This window comes from Streptopelia decaocto (assembly GCF_964273445.1).
Source record: "Streptopelia decaocto genome assembly, chromosome: 1".
Taxonomy (NCBI): Eukaryota; Metazoa; Chordata; class Aves; order Columbiformes; family Columbidae; genus Streptopelia; species Streptopelia decaocto.
In genome coordinates, this window is record NC_138663.1 from 76977425 (window position 1) to 76998261 (window position 20837).

Here is a 20837-nt window from a genome sequence, read left to right on the forward strand (position 1 = left end):
CTTAGTTCATTTGAAATCAATATGAGTCGTATTTGAGGTCAGAGAGATTATATAATACTTGTGATTTCAGGTTCTTAATACTTTTAAACCTTGAGTACATATTAATTAACTAGATTTTCCAGAGCCCAAGAGAGAAGTGCTTTTCAAAAATTATGTTTTCTGTTAGTATTCCCTTAAAACACTATTTCCTGTTTCCAGAAATAACTCCAAATTAGTCTCATCAAACCCAGCAGGACTAGTTATTCTAAATGTCTAACGTTTTAAGAGCAATAATAAGGTATGTCCAGTGGAAGAAAAATATTATGCATGAACCTGTTGCATAAATGAGTTAGAAAAACTTGTCACTAATGCACTTGTCTGAAAAATCCTTTGCTGACAGGTTTGTTTCTTGTTCTTGGCCAGATTTGTCTTATCCCCATTTCTGATCCTAGATAAGTTAATGTGTGTGGCTCTGGTTTAGTAGAGCTTTCCCGCTGCTAGAGGTAGTTCAGGAGAAACATTTGGGAAGAATCCCATTCTATAGCTGTCTCCCACACCTCTTTAGCATAGCAGACCACTTCCCCTGCAAGGGTTGCCATTATATTTTTTGCTAGATAGAAGGATTTTTCAGTTGTTCATGAGGAGTGTGTTAAAGAGAATGAGCAGTGAGTAATGTGGAGGCAATGAATCCAAATTATTCAGGTTAGTAAGAGAGCAGGGCTGATGAAACTGAGTAGAAATATATCATCAGATGAGTGTAGCAGAAAAACAATCCTAATGTCATATGTAAAAAACGTTTCTACCGAGCACTTATAATCCAGAAGAATATGTATTGGCTTGAGGTGTGTACTAGTAGTTAAAAAGGCAAACTGAATTTTAGGGATTATTAGGAAAAGTATGCAGAACAAAAAGGATGAAAGTAATTATTCCCCTGTGTAGTGATTTGCATGTATCTTGAATACTGTGTGTTTTGTTTCTTGCATGTTAAAAAGGTTATAGCACTAAAAAGATTTGTGGGAGGATAAAGGAATGAGGAAAGGAATGAATCAGGTTCAGTGTGAGCAAGAGCCAAGTGAGAATTCTTCATTGTGGAAGAGGATAGCTGAAGGGAGTTCTGTTACATATATGTAAAACTAAGAGGAACTGGGAGCCACTGAAGAAAATAAGTGACCAAAAGCAGTTGCCCGAGGAATATGAACTTGCCATGTTGTATCTGGCAGTGCTTTCTGGTTTTCCTGTGACCTCAAAACATTTGCAGCTCGTGGATTTCCAAGGCTGAACATGGTTTACAGATATTTAATAAACCTCGGCACACCTAAACCAGCCTTTGGCTGTGTGTTACATGAGTCTGACACCTGATACAGTTCCTCAGGTTTTAAGCCTTCGGTTCTTCCTCCTGTTTCTTGTATAGGAAATACCCAAGTGCTTTTTTATCCTTACTTCACAAAATCAGTGCTTCATTCTAAAATGTCAATGTGTAGCTCTGACACAGTGAGGAGCAGGAGATGGCATTACTATTACCAATAGGAATTAATAATCTAATCTTAAAAACTCATTGAAAATAGGGCAAAAGTGCACACAGAACTGTGTAAGAGTATGATGACATCAGCTGAATCAGCATACATCAGTCATACATACTAACAGTAAATTGCTTAGGAAGTTCTTGGACAGAATGTAATTGGAGGTTGGGAGAATAGTACTGGAAAATATCATGTGCTTGTCCTGTTTGTTCACATACTCTTGCAGACAAGTTTCTGGGCTAAATTGACCCATGTCTGAGTTAGCATGGCCACTCTTGTATGAAAGTTAAATGTGGAGTTCGTCTCTCCAAGGATGCAGCTTTTAACTAAGGCTGTAGTTGCACAACTTTTTATTGCCTGTGTAGTCCATGTAGGAGTTTGACTATTTTTATTCTGTCACCTTTTTTTCCTGGTTACATCTTGTCCACAGCAACACAGTCTTAATTTGGAAGGGGATGCGTCACCAGTCACTGATCCTGCTGATCAGTGATGCTCAGCTGGAGTGTTGTGATTGATTAGAGGGAGCCTGGCCTAAAAAGCTTGAGAATGGGATGAAATAATCTCATCTAAACAAATATAAACCCTCCCCATTCATTTGACTGAACAAAGGTAAAGATTTCTTAAAAACGTTTATCATGACCTGCCTTTGGATTCATTAAATTCTATGAATACTGCCATGTGCTCTCTTAAAGGTGCTGGAGCTATGCTTGCACCAGACTGTAGTATAAATGGGTTTTATGGGCAGTAGTTCTGATGGCTCACAAGCAAGCCTTAGTCCTGACTCGCCACATCCTTGTGTCTTGATGCACTCTCACTGTAAAAGAAAAGAAAACAACCTGTGGGCTGTCTGCAAGCCATGCTGCTTTTCACTTCTTGCTCTGGTACACTTCATGTACTGCCAGGTTTTCACCATTGTGTCACTGAGCACCTTGCAGCTTATAAGAGTGAGTCTCCTCGGGTTTCTTGTTTGTTTAAAGAAAGCACACATTTGATTTGTAATGAAAGCAAAGAGATTTTAGGCATTTTCAGGGTAAAGTTGCAGGCAGCTTGTGGCAATGTGGAGAGCAACAGCTGAGTGGATCTGTGCCTTGCAGTGCATCTATAGTGATGCCCCTGCAGAGAAGCTGGGGAACTCACCTCTGGGCAGCTTCAATTAAGCTGCTGCCAATGGTGTCTGAGCCTGGATAGCACAGAGATATATGAGCAAGCTTTATATTGTATTTCATTCACCTGACAATGAAGTCCTGCCATACCTTTTTTTTTTTTTTCTTAATTGTAATGTAGGTAGATCCTTAATTTAGCCAGTAGGCAATGCTGTAGACTGATTAATTACTCATCCCTCTTAAGTAGCTAGGCAACTAATTCAGTTTGAGCAGCACAGTGATACACACCTACCTGGCTGTTGGATTATGTCTCAGTAGTTTACTAAGGTCACAAATGACAGAGAATAATGAACGACAGTCATCCTTTGTTTTAGTGAAAGGCCTTGCCAGCAGAAAAGGAAAATCTGCTTTTATGACTCCTAAGCATCAGTATTTGCTTACATGTGAATGCTGTCATCTGTCCCATCATCCTATCTCTACTCTGACTGCTAGTGGATTCTCAGTGGTATGGATTGATCATTCCTGGGTACATCCTGGCAGGCACAGGCAGTCAGAAATGAAAGACTTCATAAGCAGCCTGTGCACTGGGGCTGTCCCTAAGTACCCAGAGACAGACCTGCTCCCCTCAAACCTGTGTCTGGTTGCCTTCAGAATCTCCTGCTTTTGAGCACTGCAGCATCCTGCGAAAATGAGTGCCTAATTCTTGTGCAGAGCTTTGTGGTTAAAACACTGCAGTCAATAGATGTCAGTGAAGAACAAACATTTCCATTCCTTTCTGAGGCTGCTTCCCTTTTTACTGGCAGAAAGCCTGGGTGGCTGCAGAGCCTGTGCCAGGGTGGACATGTCTCTGGTGCCATAGGGTTCACAGAATCACAGAGTGGTTGGGCTTGGAAGTCACCTCTGGAGATCATCTAGTTCAACCCACCTGCTAAAGCAGGTTCACCCAGAGCAAATTGTACAGGAATGCGTATCTGTGGGTTTAGAAGGTCTCCAGAGAAGGAGACTCCACAACCTCTCTGGGCAGCCTGTTCCAGTGCTCTGGCACCCTCAAACTAAAGAGGTTTCTCTTCGTATTCAGATGGAACCTCCTGTGCTTCTGTCTGTTCATTGCCCCTCATCCTATCACTGGGCACCACGGAAGAGTCTGGTTCCATCCTCTTGACACCCACCCCTGAAACATTTATAAGCATTGGTAAGATGCCCTCTCAGCCTTCTCTAGCTCTCTGTCTCTCCTCATAAGAAAGATGCTCCAAACCCCTAATCATCTTTGTAGTCCTCCACTGGACTCTCTCCAGTAATTCCTTGTCCTTTTTAAACTGGGGAGCTCAGAACTGGACACAGTGCTCCAGATGTGGCTTCACCAGGGCAGAGGGGGATGAGAACCTCCCTCGACCTGCTGGTCACACTTTTGCAGTTGCTCCCAAGGCGACTATTTCTCCACTTAGCATTAGCCTGCGGGATCAGCATGGAAAGAGGCTGAAAGGAAGTACAGCAATGTAATTTGTGATTTCTTGCTTTTCTCTCACTGGTTTTTAGCTCAAGCAGCTGTTGGGTGCTCCTGCTTGCTCCCTGCTGGGGCCTTGAGGTGCTGCTGCTCCTCTCTGCTTGGCCAAGGTGCCCAGGAAGGGTGATGTCTCACCAAGCACACCCACCGTCTTTTCTACAGTTTATCCTCTGCAGTACACATGACAGGTGAACAGATTCAGGGAAAGAGGAGGACTATCTCCTGTCAAAGTTAATAGACAAGTTGCTGCAGAATTGTCTCTCATTGCTGGTCCATTGAAAGAAGGAAGATTGTGGTCATTTGTGAGGCTGGAACAGGTGGAAGAGCGATACAGCCACTCAGTCCTTTTCTTCCTTTCTGAATGTGGTGTTTCTGTGGTCACCTTCAGCCCACACTCAGCTCTTTTTGTCAGGCTTCATTCCTCCTGTCCTGTCCCCACTAGGTCTTTAAAATAGGGGTGCCCTTCACTCTCTGTGGTCCGTGATTGTCTTTCTTATTGGCTGGTCATGAAACAAGTCCTATGCAAATTCTTTCTTGTTCTCCAGGTTTACTTTTTCAGCTGACAGATGGTTACAAGTAAACCCTTGTCTTGATCCCCTCAGCATCTTTTTGTCTACTTAGACCCAGAGCAGAAACCTACTGGTTGATTTCCTTCCCTGAGTCTTCTCTATTTTCCTATGACGTCTGGCTTCAAAGATTACCAGAACTAGCTCAGATTCCTTCCTCTGCCTGTTGTTCAGCCCTCACTTCTCCAGACTCACTTGAATCTTCTACAAGGTGATTCCTGAAGCTATTCGGAGAGATTTTTTCCTCCAAGAAACTGCTTTAGGCATCAAACTCATTGTATCAGAACTAATGTTAAAGTCAGGTTGCCAGGATGTTTTACCTGAGCACCTTTTCTTCTCTGAGAGCTACTTTAGAAGATAGTTGTGTGCTGTTTTCAGGGAAAAGGTTCTCGAGGCAAGGCCTGGAATTCATATGTTTCTCTCACAAGAGTTCTGGCCCTCTAAATGTTCTTGCTCTCTTGTTCATCTGCCCCAAAGGCCAGGTAAGTCTGGGTAGCAAGCAAAGCACAAATGTTTAATGCTCTAATTAAATCAATCTTGAGAAGAACCTGTTCTCAGGAAGATGGAATATATTACCTGAATAGGAAAGCAGTATTTTAACCATTCACATGTACTAGAGATTGCACAGGGCTTTGTTTCTTCCAAACCTAGCATGGCTGTGGTCTAGGCACATTTTGGACCACTATTTTTATATTTTGTAGGGCCGAAATTTATCTTTCTCCAAAAGTTTTAATTACTGTAAAAAAACCAAAACATAACAAAACAAAAACACCACCAACAACAACAACAAAACAGAGAGAGGAAGAGACATTTTTACAACATCTTACTATGGAAGTTCTGAAAATTTTTTAATGTCTCCATGACCTGCCAAAAACCTGTGAAGCTAGATTGATAATTCTTTGAAAAATTCAGTTGGAATCCCTCTGCTACGGTCACAGGAGGGAGAGAGGGAGCAGCAGCACATTGGGGAGAGCAAGAGAGAAGAGGGTGAAAGAAATGGTAGGCGTAGCAACTGCTGGGAGACCCTGGTTGCCAGTCGCTACCATCATACGCCCCCCTCTTTTAGGAATAGTGCCCAGCCTATCGTTCTGGACCTCTGGCACAGGTCAGTCTTGCTGCGGGGGGCTGTGCCAGTGCCTATAGTGGACCTGCCATCCTGTAGTTCTACTAGCAGAAGCTGCTTTCTTTCTTAGGCCAGCCAGCCTACTCGCTGCCAGCCAATCGATGCACTCTACCTCAAGTGTGGCTGCATTGTGTAAAGCTTGAGTAAAGCCATATTTGGAGATTAAAAGTGCCATGTGGATACAAAGTGTTACTGAGAGGAACTTTATTTCGAAAGTCTGTTTAACTCTGCAATGCAGTGATAGAGGTTGGACAGCAGGCAAAGCACCATATCTTAGAATGCTATCCCTTCAGCCAGTTCAAGACTCCAGGCTTTAACCCCCTCCTTGATCCACATGGCATGTCCTCACCCTGTCCCTTCACACACAGTTTCATATTGTGAATATAAATACAAATTCTGCTTACAGCAGTCTTCTTCACACTGTTAATAAACTCACTTGCAGACTTCATTTGCCTAAGGGCCCTGTGGCTTTTTTTCAATGCTCAAAGAGCTAGAAAAAATAAGTCTTTTAAGTAAAATGTTCAAGCATCATCATTAGCTGATCTCTCACCATTTATTAGTAGTGAAAGAATGACACATGAAAGGAGGGCAACTGTGGTTTGTGGCATTGTAGAGGGGGAGAGAGTGACTTTAGTGTGGAAGACCAAAGCGACACTAACTTCTGGTTTCCAAATGGGTCGTTTGCATAAAACGGTGCCCAGGACAGCATCCCCCTTAAACTGTGTTGAATTGGTAAACAGCAAAGGAATGCCATTGAACGGGCTTTTCTCTCACTGACCTCTTCAGTACGTAAATCCTGTATCATGTGTGCAGATGCAAAACCAGTAGGTATTGATGTCAGCTTGCACAAATGAGGTATGAAATGGCTATGTGACAAGTGTGAAATGTATGGCTAGAGAGAGCATTCGTGTTCATGGTAAATAAGGCCATACCTCAGCCTTTCAGAAGCCACACACCCGGAGGATGAGCAGATGTGTACCTTCAGAGCACACAGGAGTCAAAGCAGAGCAGTCATGCTTGTCTGCATGACTGTGATCCTTTCGATCAGCTTTTGCTATGTTTTTTCTGCCTGCTGATCCCTTGGAATTGTGTGTTTGGGGAGAACTAGTCTGGGGCGAAGAATCTTTAAAGGCAGCCTGCAAAGCAAATTAGAGACGAGGACAGAAAACATCGCGGAATAAATCACAAGAAAAATCTTCACTGGGTTCCTAGAACAGTCCCTAAGGTGTAAACACAGACAGCTGATTCTTGGAAAAATCTGTCTTATCAGGACAGGGTAAATAAGTAAGTAATGTTCAGACTAAACTGTCTCTGAGTAGCAGTTTGTTTGCCACAGTGGAACTGTTGAGTTGTATTGCACAAGGAATGGGAAGTAAAATGCTTCTCAGCAAAACACTGGGATTGAGTATTTTGCAGGAAGAAAGTCAAATGGAAAAAAAACCCATGTTTATAGTTCCCCAAGATATGGTGCAGAAATTTACATGGATTTATATCTGTTGCATTTAACATGCAAACACTCTACAGTATCTAACGCAGAAATAAGTTAAATCAAAGAACCACATATTGTTTAAAAATAAAAGACATTTTATGAACAAACTTCAGATCTTGAAATGTACAGCTGCAGTTTTCAAATTCAGTATCAATAACAAAGCCCGATAAGACAGGCGCTTTCCAAAGCATGGTACATCAGAGAGGGAGTGAGTAGGGATCAAATCTTTGGTCATTTTCTTATGATGCGTTTTTAGACTTTTTATATATTCAGATTCTTACAGGTGTTTTCTTTTGTTGTTGTGTGCTGTTTTGTTTGTTTACTTTTTTTCTTAACATCTTAGGTAAAATTCCCATATCAGATCTAAGTCCATTTCTATCTCTAGAGCAAAAAATAAATACATGATAAAGCAGACTCGGTTGTAGAAAAATGGGTCTGATGCCTCACTCTCTAAAACCAGATGTATCTGCCCACTGAAAACTGAGTTCAGCTCTGGCATTGTTTCAGAATTTTCCTGTCCTCAAAATCTCTTGTGTGCCATCCTTTCTATTGAGAGGATTGTCAACTGAACAGGAGCCCCCATTCAGAATTTCCCACCAACTGCTCTATCTGTGTGTGTTGATAGCTGGGTACTGTTCTTCACATGAAGTCAAAATTCAAAGGTGAGATTTTTTGCCATTTTGCTGAGTTTCATCTTCTCATTAAATATCTCCTCAAACCTTCGATTCTGTTTTGGAGTGAAATGGTTCTTCCAGTCACCAACAGTGCCTAGGAGAGCAGGGGCAGAGAAAGAACTGTGAGGACAGCAATATATAGTGCAGAAAATTATTTAAAGGCAGACCAGTTTTTTTAATGTTTCGGTTGGCACAAATTATTAATATATTATTAACCATAGTCTCTGTGGTAGGTCATGATCATGAGTAATTGTTTTATTGGTCTGGTGAGACTCTGATGGAAGCAGCTGGATCATCATCCATAAAGGCTGTTAAACCCTCAGCCTCAGACTTGTTTAGTGCCAACAACACTAAGTGGTACATGAAGAGCAGCAGGCTTCCTAGATGGAATTAGAGCTCCTGGTCCTCTCAGCAGAGCAGCATCTTCCTGTACCTTAGGTGTCTGCAGTTAAAGGTCTCCACCTGGCCTCTTACAGTTGGTAGAGGGAAATGATTACTTCCTGGCTGAAAGTCATCTCACTGCAGTCAACATCTAAAACTCATCAAATGAATGGTGCCCCCAAAGCAGCTACATCTCTCCATTGACTAAAGAAGAACCTTAAAAAAGGAGCCCAGGATGACCTGACAGATGAATCCCACTCTCACACCTGCCCCTAATCTCTAGGGCTTTCTATGGATGAGATGTCATAGAATCAATTTGTTTGGAAGAGACCCTGAAGATCATCAAGTCCAAACATAACCTAAATCTAGCACTAGAACATGTCCCCAAGAGCCTCGTGTACACGTCTTTTAAACACCTCCATGGATGGTGATTCCACCACTTCCCTGGGCAGCCTGTTCCAATGCCTGACAACCCTTTCTATGAAGATTTTTTTCCTAATAGCCAATCTGAACTTTCCCTGGCACAACTTGAGGCCATTTCCTCTCATCCTATCAATGTCCCACTACTTAAGGCAGTAGTGAACAACTTCTGGGTGACCATACACACTTGTGTTCAGCAAAGTGTTTCAACTATCAGCCGGCTTGAGCAAATAGGAAATTGTTCTTTAAACCGGCATATTTTAATGAGACAATGCTTACAGTTTCCCATCATGCATTCTCTAAAGACCCTGCATCTCATAACTGCTGATTAAAACAGCATTCTGCTCAGCAAGTACAAGAAAAGAGAGCCTGAATAATTATTTTTATATATATATATATATATGTATATATATATATAAATCTTCCATAAAATGGCTGAAATTGGCTAAAACCCTGGGATTTGCATAGGAACTACTTGGAAATAAAACTGTTGAGATTTTTCAAATTTTTCAACATAGCTTTGTCAAAGTTCACTGACTTATAGAAGAATATCTGAGATTTTTGTTTGTTTGCTTTTTACTGACAGATTGTATTTTGGCATTTCCTTCAGCTCATTGTCAACATTCTGAATGAGTGGAATGTACCATTTCCCTATTGATAAATGAAAACAAGTTTTTTTCTTAATAGAAACAACTCTGAGCTCTAAACTGTCAATTACTGCTCAAAAATTAACTAAGTAAAAATAACCGTGATTGTTTTGATTTACTTATTATCCAAATTGGAGGAAGCTTCTGAAATGTCAGGAGCAAGAAAAGAGCCACTGCAGGTATTTTTAAAGTCACATCTGAGCTAAGCACTGTTGAGGATTTTACTGTATATTCCAGTTTGGCCAAGGTCTGAATGCTGCCTCTGAGGCCATCAGATGATTGGGTCATCCATTCTTTCATTGGTGTAATTGTCAGCATATTCATTTTTCAGGACCATTTCAGTAAGATAAAGAGGTTGTATGAAGGATAAAGGCTGCAAGGAGGAATGTGTCTTGCTGTTTCTCGTTCTAGTAAACTAAGCAACCTTTGCAGGTGATATCAGAGGGGAGACGTTGTAAAAGACTGAGGTGGACAACTTTTAGATAAAGAAAAAAGATAGAGAGTAATACTTTGTGAACCTTTCCTTTTAGCTCAAAAGCTCCCACAGAGCAATATTAGATTGTTGTTCAGACTCCTCTGTGCTTCTCTAGTATAAGTCTGCATTTGCAACCAAAGAATTTAGAAAGAAAGTGATTTTTAAGATGGCCTCAAATTGAAAGATCCTGTCCCTGCTTCCCAGGGCTGACCCAAAGTGTCACTACAGTCCAGGAAAGACCTGGACTGCAGCCTCTGGCTGGATTTCTGCTCCTTCTGCTGTGTTAAGCCCAGCCCAGGGAAATTACCTTTCCGGAAAATCAGCTTCCTGTTGGATGTCAGGGTACAAACGGTGTGACTGGGATCGCTGTTCTCCTTTTCTGTGTCGCTTTTCATCTGTGAGAATGAGGACTTCTTGCAGATGTCTTGGATATCACTGTCACTGATGTTTAAGCCCAGGAACAAAACAATTTCCTTTACAGTCTTAGGGAGATCCTAAGGTACAAAAAAAATAAAGGTTTTCTATTTCTGAGCTGACTATCAGACTTTTAGTTGATATGAAAATGATCCTTTTTATTACATATAAAGTTTATCACACACTTACTTTCTTTCAAGCAAAACTGAACATGTCATTGCACTGTATAGATGACAGATATAGTAAACCTGATTCTCCTCTTACCCATACTCACAAAAACTAGTAAATGCTGAGTATGTGACATAAAATACAGTTACATTGCCAGTTTTACTCCAAGTTAGTTAAAATGGTCTCCTGTTTCTCAGATTTTTTTCACTGGGAATAGAGAAATGTTCAAAGCTCAACTTTTGTGTAAGTAGCATATTTCATTACCCTGGTTCCTGGAAAATAAGACCTACACTGAAAATAAGCCCTAGCATGATTTTTCAGGGTTTTTGAGGATGCTTGACATATAAGCCCTACTCCAAAAATGAGCCCTAGTTAAAATTCATTTTAAAAGTCAATTTAAATAGTGTTCAGGCAGCTATACATGTCAAAAGTAATAAGTTCTGGAGCAAAAATTAATATAAGACTCTGTCTTATTTTCAGAGAAACAGGGTATATCTAGAGGTCCAACAAGAGACTCAGGATACAAAATGGTTCATTTATATTCCTCATAGTGGATTGTTTTGTTTTTCCAAAAAATGAACAAAACTATTTTAATGGAAACACTAGAAAGTATTCTCTACTTATTCATCCCAAAATTAATTCTCTGAAAGCTATGTTGGTATCTGATTTTTTTTTTAGGAACAGCAAAGCAGTTTATGCATGATAATTTCCTTTCATCAAAACTTTTTTCCTACCCCTCGAGCCTCTAATTTTCTTTTTTTTTTTTGGGAGCACAAATCCCACTAACTATGAGTAGTTGTTGTCTTACATCACTTTTTGAAAATTTCACCTGAAATGTCAGGCATGGCAGGTTAATGTGTGGCCCTCAACAGATATCCTTAGTTGGTCTTCTATAGGGCCAAGAACAAGGAACTTAAAACTCTTTCTATAGCCTGCGGAAAATCATTTAGTGTGTGTCCCACTCCTGCAACTATGAAATGCAACTGTCACAGGATTTGATGTTTATATAACTTGTGCAGTCAGAATTAGTTCACTAATATAATGTTCTATGGAAATATAAAATATGCCCAAAGATAAATTCACATTTTCCTTCTTTTTCTTTTTCATTATAATTTACTCTTTGATATTTTAATTATGTCAATTTACAAGCAATGCATTAGAAATAAGAGCAGAGAGCATATTTACCTTCTTCATTTCTTCATAGAACAAAAACAGGATGTTTTTGTCATTTTCATGTTCTTCCCAACTTAGGAAATGATCAAACCAGGATCCACAGACAACTGAAAAGCAAACCCGTGTAAAAGAGATTCTTATAAACTTTATTCATAAATAACTCTGGTGGTACCTCAGACTTTAAGGGGGATGATCCTTTCATAAAATGTACTCTGTATTCCTCTAAAATTCAATTCTTTTTGTGAAGTGATTCAAAAGTGCAATCCGAGGAAGTTACCATTCCTGTTGGAATTAATTTTCATATCAGAGATGCAGATACTATTCTGAGATATGATTCTGCAGTGGAAGCAGGTTCTAAATCTAAGGAAAGGCCAGTAATAAAAGAAAATGTTCTGGCCTAACAAGGTCTGAGCATCTCACTAAATGTCTGCATGTCTGTGGTGAAGCTAGAAATACGATCACTTCACTAGGAAATGAAATGAAGAGTCTGGTACATGAAGCACACTTTGTTAGCTCCATTGTGTCCCAGCAGAGGGGAATCTGTATTATTTTTGAACGTCAAAGAAGAATTATGTAAAGAAGTTATACAAAGACATTATTCAGCCAATGACATACAGATAACTGGGTTTAGAGTTGACTCATATTGCTTGCTTTGTCTGAATGCTCCTTTTGCTGAACCACAGGAGGACAGCTAAATTTCAGCCCTCTTACAAGATAAAACCCAAAATTCTGACCTGTCTGGTTGAAAGAGAAGATGGGCAGCATCGAAAGCCAAGTTGAAAGCCTCTTGTAGGGCGATGAGAAGAGGCCTAGCCAGAGCAGCCACAGCCAGCATTCTCCAGAACTGTGGCTTTGCTTTATAACTTCCACCGGAGAAGTATACTAATGTAATGGGTATCATTTTGATTGCAAATTTTGAGTTGTAATTAAGTATTTTGCTGAATTCTCCAATCTGTAGCTGCCTCCTGCGTGTAAGTCCTGGTCTAACCGCAAGGCAGGTGTGCTCCATATGCAACTAAACCCTGTTGTCCTGGTCAACCACTCTGGGGATATGGCTGATGATAGCATAGAATAGTCCTGTTGACGTCAAGGGTACAGCACACAACCTTGGAGACCCCAGGGACAGCATCACAGTTGTCTCTGTGTGTCCTCACCCGTGTTCTGAGCAGAGATTAACTCTGTGAGAGTACTACAGGATCTGAATCAAGCAGCATGACCTTCATGTGATTCTGCTAGGAGCAAATTACACAAATTTCTATTGTAACCAGCATAGTTATCTTTTTCTGCCATGTGTAAAAACACAGAAAAAAGAAGCTGGTTACCAATTTACAGATAAATGAGAGATGTTTTAAAAATTTGATATAATCCTCTTTTCTTTTTTTCTCTATTTTATGTTTGGAGTTGATGCTAAGCAAGCCAAGATCCTGAAAATCGCTGAAGCATGTGCCTTAGGGCTGCTCTGAACTAGGAATGCAAGATCTGAGAGAAAGCCCACACAAAAGTCAGTAGACTAATTGACTTCTGGATCTTTGATGTAAGCCCATTGACTGCAATGACATATTTATTTTTCAAGTTTTCAAGCTGAGCTATCATTGTTGCTGTTGTCATCACTATGGTTGTTTAGCAGGAACACTCGTCCTCAAAGGAATAATAAAACACTAAAAATAGGAGTGGATAACTGAAACACAGTCCTATTGTCGGCTTCCCTGCCACGACTGCCACTCATAAAAATCTCACTCCTATCCTTGGTCTTTGGACCCCACTGCTAAGACAGGTGGTGTGCAGGAGGGCTTTATGAAAGCACCTGGACTCCCTTTGAAGGGCCACCTGAGGCTGTCATCAAGCCTGGATGTGGCATGACACCTGCAAGCACAGCTCTCAATGCATCCTGGGGATGGTGTCCCCATGTTCCTTATCGCCTGCACTTTGGCACGGCAGTTAGCCACGTAGAGCGGGTTGAGCGCCTTCAGAGAACCTGCTCCACCAGCCTGCTGGCCAAGGACAGGAGTGGCTGCGGGGAGCCCAGTTGCCCTTACATCTGCTTGGGAGGAGCTGCATACACATTGCTCCTCTATTAAAGTTTAAACATGAATTCTTGGTGGGAAGCCGCCTGTTACTGTGGTTTGCAAGACAAGGTTGGAAATGTTTTAACACAGGCATATCCACATCAGAATCAACAAATTGTCAGGGGTTTCAGAGGATTTGTGGGAAGAAATTAAATCGGTGACTTGTCTCTGAGAATATGTTTTTTTAACAGATATGTCAAAGAACAGCAAAAACCTGCAAAGAAATAATGCAGAAGAAAGAAATAATTGTGCTGAAATAATGCAGCCACTTATCAAAATGTCTTCTTGCAGGGCTGAAGATGATGGCATCCTATTATTTGCTCTTGTTTAGTTTGACATTAGATTTTATCCTGAAAAAAAAAGTAAAAACAACAAAACCCTACTAAAGCCCTATGAATAATGAGTGCAATAAGGAGATTTCACACAGTTCACATTTCTTAACTCTTTCTGTGCATAATAATCCAATGTAAACTGCAGGGAGAAAACACAACATTTATCCTTACCATCTCCTTTTAAGAACAAGTCAAAGAAAGCAGTCCAGGTGTCTACAGTAGGAAGGTTTGGATTATCTCTGTAGTAATGATACATGGACACTGCGGTATCTTTTGGATTTCTGGTTATATAGATCATCTGTAAATGAAGATGATATGGTTATTGATTATAATATCCTTCCTTTATTTTAGAGAAGCTCTGTGCATAAACGTAGCATATTTATAGGCTGTTTGCAGCGTTAAAACCCTTTCCTTTAGGATTCCTCCATTGGTGACCATGCCATAGAAATATATTTGTCCCTGCTTAAGCAGAAGTCAGTAGTGGTTAGTAAACAATTCCATGTGGACAGAGGTGTGTTTGCTACAGTGGGGTAATGTTTATGTTTTATCAAAGAGGTTGTGTTCATTTTAACTCACGAGTCAGTATATTATCTCATATATCTAACAAACAAAACCATTTACTAATTAACATTCACGGGACTGCTGCAAAACATAAATTTTGGCCCTTCATTCAAATTAGCCTTATGCCAAAAATCTGGATCCGAGTAATCCACAAATTCTGCACTTCCAACCTAAAATCTGATGCCTAAAGCTAATTTTTTAAAGACCATTAGCATGGGACGAACCCAAAACTGTGATCTGAATCTGCCCCCTACCTTTTAATTCTCTTCTGTTTGCCCAAAATCTCTTTGGGCCTTCACAAAGCTGCAATAGGAGGAGCAGAATACTTTCACCCCCAGAGCAACCTGTAAGTACCCCAGATAACTATTTTCTAAGCCACTAGGAAATGCCACCAGTCACTAGGAAGTGGGGCCATGAGAACAACCCCACTTCCCTAATAATTTTTTTTCTGATTTAAGGATGTTGATGGTGTACTTTGTGTGGTGCCTGGTATACAAATGACCCTGTGGGAGCAGTGGAGTAGGAGCAGAACCCAGTCCTTAGCACAAGTGTCTGCTCGTGCTGCTGTGTCTCCAAAATTCACAACAAACCACTTCTGGAAACTGTAAATAATTTAAAAATTATTAAGGGCCAGCAAGACAAAATAGATCACTAATAGACACTTAACATATCTTACTGCTTTTATATCTTTTTGCCTTACCTTGCATTTTTTCTTCTTAAAATTCGGAGGTAACATGTTGTAGTCTAAGTGTGTTGGGATGATTCTCTTCGATGAGAGTTTATTCAGTTCTTCTAGTTTGGAAAGATCTCCAAATTCAATGGGAGATGTTAGTGTAACTTGAGTATTGTAAAGCTTTGTTATAACTCCTGCAAGCCAGTGAGTGCCTGCAGAGAAGTAATTTTAAGAGAAAGAAAAAAAAAAAGGAAGGAATGTTTTAAACTTGAAAATATGGAGAACATGAGTTTTTGCATATGAAAAGAGCTTGCTAGTGCACAAGTGATACTTCTAATCCCCAGATTCAAGAAACTGTATGTAACTGAATAACCCTATTGGCTGCAAATGTATAAACACTTGAAAAATTAGGGCTATACTTGAAGTACAAAGTAACTGTGAAAAGTGTTAATATTGGTATCAATCCAATCTCATTAGACAAATTGCTTGTCAGCTGAGAGGTGGTTATATTACTTTTTTCATTTATTTTAAAGCAACATTTTTCTTTTTCCTAAGCGGACTTGAGTCCATATTTGGAAGGCACTGATTGAGCTTCCTCTTTGGTGTGTGCTTCTGTGTGTGAGTGAGGTGGGGGGAGAGGGATCAAGAAATGAATAAATCTACAGCCAAGAGCCATACAAACATCCTAATACAACTCTTGACTTGCCCATAATTGAATGTAGAAAATCCTCAGAAATATCTTTCAAGTACAGGTTTTGCTTACAAGAAAGAAATACTTATTTGCTTTCCAATATGGAAACAGCTGAGATTATTTTCAAGTAAACAATCAAATCTAGATACATGACCCATTTTTTTTTGTAATTTGCACACTTACTGACAGAATAATATATACACATACTCAAGTATCCTTCCCTGTTTCTTGTACACAAACATTTCCCAACTAGTTTAAGCAGAGAACATAAAACAAACAATTGAGACTTATGCAATTAACATCTAAAAGTAGAACTTACCAGATTTGGGATAGGAAACCAAAAGGAGGTCATCTTCTCTGGCATGGAAAGTCTCCAAGGATTTTAAAAGTTCTGGAGAAGACCTGGTGGTAAAGGGAATCCCCTTAAACATGTGAATGAGTTCTTCCTCACTGGAGTTGGACATGTTTGCTTAGGTCTTGGATTCCTGCAAATCAGATAACAGTGAAATGACAAGAGGATTTAAGAGTCACTTCTGAGTCAGATGGTTTGAAGTGACAGACTGAGACCAAGCAATACAAACCTCATGCTTATATACTTTGCTACACACCAAGGAGTGCAATTAGATATTGCTTTTTCCATGTAGTTGATAAAGGCAACTGAAATATTAGAGGTAACTGATAAATAACTGAAATGCAGAGTAATGAAAAGTGCATGTCTTTCGTAATTTATTAGCTTCCAGATAAAGCAATGAGGTCATAGTCAAATTGTATTAATTGTGGAAAATTTCAAGAAAGACCATTTTATGTTGCCTCAAAATATGCTTAATATGGTTATTCTATAAGGTATATTTTGTTGGAAGCTGTTTTAGCTTCCAAGGAAAAAGCTACATCTTAAAATACTTTTATGAATACAAAACCAATTCTTTATTTTATGTGAATTACATCTTTTCAGTTTCATTTTACCAAATAAAAACCAGCCTGAATTCTCAAAAGTGCTGATCGATTCCAAATGCTTGAATTTTGTGATGTTCGGGAACTAGTTTTTTGAACATTTTAGAATTTCATCCTGAGGCATCTTAAAAACAGAGGCGCTTATAGACACAGTCACTTTTTAAGCTGTCATGTCCGCATAAGAGGAGTACAGGCAACAAAAATCACAAATTTAAAATAGATATTTAACCTTGGCTTCAATTCTGCATGTTTCATGACTAGAAATTGTTGAGGAATTTTGAATCTTTCCACAAAATATGTAGATTCATCAAAAGAAAAGTTGCTTGGAGGAAAGAAGCAGTTCTCAATTAATTACCTGTTTTGAAATGTATTTTTTGAAAATACTGGAATCTGTGGAAATTGTCATTAACTTTTTCAAACTGAAAGCTCCACTTTTGTTTAAAGTGACCTTAAGCAATGTGAATGCATCACAGTAAAATAAATAGCTCAGTTGTGAATCAAAACATTTTGGAATGCTTCATATTTTCAATTTTCCTTTCAATTGCCATTAATTAATTTACTTATTTTTATAATATTTTCCTCAAACATCAAGTGGCTTTACTATTCCTATTGAAAGCCTCCTACAATATATTCAGCTGAGCCCCTTCAATATTTTCAAGTCAAGAACCTGCATGCAAATCGTGTTTTAAAATAAAACAGTCCTTCAAGAATTTCCAAAGTTTACCAAGGTCCCAGTTCTTTTTTTAATCATAAATAATTACTTTGGTTATGGGAGCTGACTGCTAAATGTACCTCCTTAATCATAAATAAAACTTTGGTCATGGGAGCTGACTACCAAATGTACCTTCCATGACCCTGGTAAGAAGTTAATGATTAGAGATGCCCTTCCAAGAAACACCTGAGTGGTTAAGATTACTCATGAGTAGTAAAGACAGTTACCTACTTCTGTACTCTCTTCTTTCTCCAGAAAAGCCAGCAATATAGCATTTCTTTGCAGTATTGCCAGCCTACCAGTCAAAGAGAAGTAAAATCAGCAAGCCTAATTCTTCTCACCTGTATTGCCTATAAAGTTGCCCTTAAACAGTTATCACCTGCAAAGTGTGCCCTGTTCCATTGGTAAACTCTGAGTTCCAGGTACGCAGGGCCAAGTGGGGATGAAAACCATGGAAACTATACTCTGGAGAGGTGTTCCCTTTCACTAGGGATAAGGGGAGATGAGAGGCTTTCCAGGAGGTAATCAACTGAGGCAGTAAGCATACAAGAAATGCTCAGTAGCAGTTGGGGGATCTCTCATTGATGAGGAGCTCAACATTTTTCTCTTGCTCCCAATCTGAAAGGTAAGCCATCTCTTCATTTCTTAAGGTGTAAATCCTTAAAACCCCATCCTCTGTCAACAGATTTTGCTGTGTTTAGTTCAGGTATACAAAGTACGTTTGGAGACATAAAGACACCTGTTTCTGTATTATTCTGCATTAGTCTGAATACACAGATTTCTAAGGTTTATTTTGCAGTCATAATTCCAGCCATATGCATTAGCATAAGCTAATAAAACTGTATTGCCTTGACCTAGCAGAAATAATCTTATTGCAAAATGTGTTGCATATTTACTATGCCTTTTTGCTTTCATTTCTTCCTGAATTCTTATTATGTTTTGAGTCAGCACATTTGCCTAATCTAATCACTTGGACCTTAATTAATCATTCACAAATGAAATGGCTAAGGTATAAAACAGAAGCAATACAGTAGCAAAGAAAATTCCAACTCTCTTATCTCAATTGCTTTTGATACTAGTTTCTCTTTTCAGCATGCCTAATGTTAATCTAGAGCAATCAAACTGAAAATTTTCCTACTCAAATGCTGGTTATACTTGGAAAATAGTGCCCACCCCTGCAAAGATACGGCATCCTGAATTGCAATGACTTAAGGAAAAAGAGCATTCAGCACCTTACAAGAAAAAGTTATTATAAAAACTATACTAGCTACATTAGCATAAAAGGTACATTATTATAGCTACATTATACAAAGCATGGATTTAAAGAATGCCATGCCCAATCCTCCATCCAACTTTAATTTTCTCCTTTATCGGTATTGCAACACAGAACATAGCCTACCTCTGATGCACTTTGAATTGGATGAACCCAGGCACGGCAAGCTAATACCAAAGGATTCCTGTATCTATTGCCTAGATCTCTGCCACAGGCTCTGAAGAGCTTCTCCCAGCATCCGGTTGCCCGTGTTCTTGTCCTGGTCTCTGTCCTGCTATCAACACAAATGGAAGGCACGTTTTACCAGCAGGTTTCACAGATACTTGCTAGCAAGACAGCAGCGTTAAACTTGGAGTCTGGGGTTTCCCTGTGGTTTGAGGACAACACATCTCAGTAGCTGGACACTGTGCTCCTGGGCCGCTTCGGTGCAGCTCCTTCTGCCTCCATATCTGACTTACCTTCTCCCATCTACACCCTTGTCTTGGTGAGTGACTTCTTCCTGTTGCTTTAAATGACTCAAAAAATTTGAGTGTTCTGTACCTGCCTCTACCCTGCCACCTCCACTTGAGGCTCACCATTCTACTCTCTACTTGATAAAAGATATGTACATCTCCTTCAACTGAAGATTTTTCAGCTGAGGCCAATCTCAATACTATTCCCATCCAGGCAGCACATACTAAAAGAAATAGTGGCTTTGTGGAAAATATGCAGATGAAGTCATATGTGTTGGTGAAACAAGTCAGAATTTGGATGTACACCCTCAGGGTTCTGAATGGTTTTAGCTAACACTGTCAAGCATCAGATTTCTCGTTTTTTGAAATGTCCTAATGCCATGAAATATTTCAGTCTTGTCATATTGGCTAATGAATGGAGACATAAAACTGATATGGCTGGTTATAAGATTTTGTTGCTCTAATTTTCCACAAGATATACCAGTCACCTGAAATTAGTAGAAGTTATGTCCATAAAGATTGTCCCTGTGCATCTATGTAAAATATGTACACGGTGCCTGCAACAGTGATGGAGTAGCATCTTTCAAGACTATTTCAGTGCAGAAGATCAAACACAGCTCCTGTTACAAAGTGTGCACAACTGATTTCCAGTGCAGAAGTTCAGCTAGGAAATCCACTTCTATGGGCAAGCTGCGTAGTCCCTTCCACAGCTCCAACTTCTTTTCCATACCTCTGAACCCCACGGTCTTTTCTGCAGAGATCAGTCCATCCAACCTTCGCTTTCCCATAGTGCAGGATGACATCCCTACTTATTTTAATGTTACATCTGAAGTTTCTCTTCTGGGCTTATGGGCAATGACTATTTAATAGAGACAGCCTACAAAATGTTAAACACAGCATGAGTGCTCAGAGTGATTTGGAAGTTAGGGCACTTCAGTGCCTACATGTCGACAATTTAGGAACCTTACTCTGGACTTCTATGTTGTTCTGAAAAAAACCCTCAGTTGTAGGGTAGATGTAGGGCTGTCCACAACACATCAAGACACAGATGAGCTGTCATCCATCGTCACACTCTGAGCTGGTCCAAACTATCAGGTAGTGTGACAGCCAAAACCATTTCGCTGGGATGGACATTGCATTGCTTTACACTTCCAACAACAGTCCTCTACCTGGTGGGTGTTCTTGCAGTGCCTGGAGTCTTGCAGGGAAGCGTCTCTGCATTGTCCCATAGTTCAATGCTAATCAAGTACTATGATTTAACAACTCTAATTTCAGAAGTCTCTGATTTCATAGGCCTTGCTATCTGCAGCAATGCCTTTAGGCCTACTGTGGGGGAGGTCAACCGTGTGCGCAGAGTGATACTGCATTTATGACGTGTCATATTATAAAGTTCCTTGACCTTCTTTTATTCCTCTCATAACAAATCATTGCCCGAGGATACTCTATGTCAGATCCACAACTGATACAGCTAATCATAACAATTCAATTTC

General features: G+C 39.8%; 1 protein-coding gene across 1 annotated transcript; it reads right to left on the minus strand.

Moving 5' to 3' along the window:
• Positions 1-7933: 7933 nt before the first annotated feature.
• LOC309448968 (sulfotransferase 6B1-like) lies at positions 7934-16423 on the minus strand (the record flags this gene model as incomplete). Its single annotated transcript, XM_082070858.1, has 6 exons — positions 7934-8052; positions 10189-10375; positions 11649-11743; positions 14206-14332; positions 15296-15480; positions 16279-16423. 6 exons carry the CDS (start codon positions 16421-16423, stop codon positions 7934-7936), a joined length of 858 nt encoding a protein of 285 aa, XP_081926984.1.
• Between the last annotated feature and the right edge of the window lie 4414 nt (positions 16424-20837).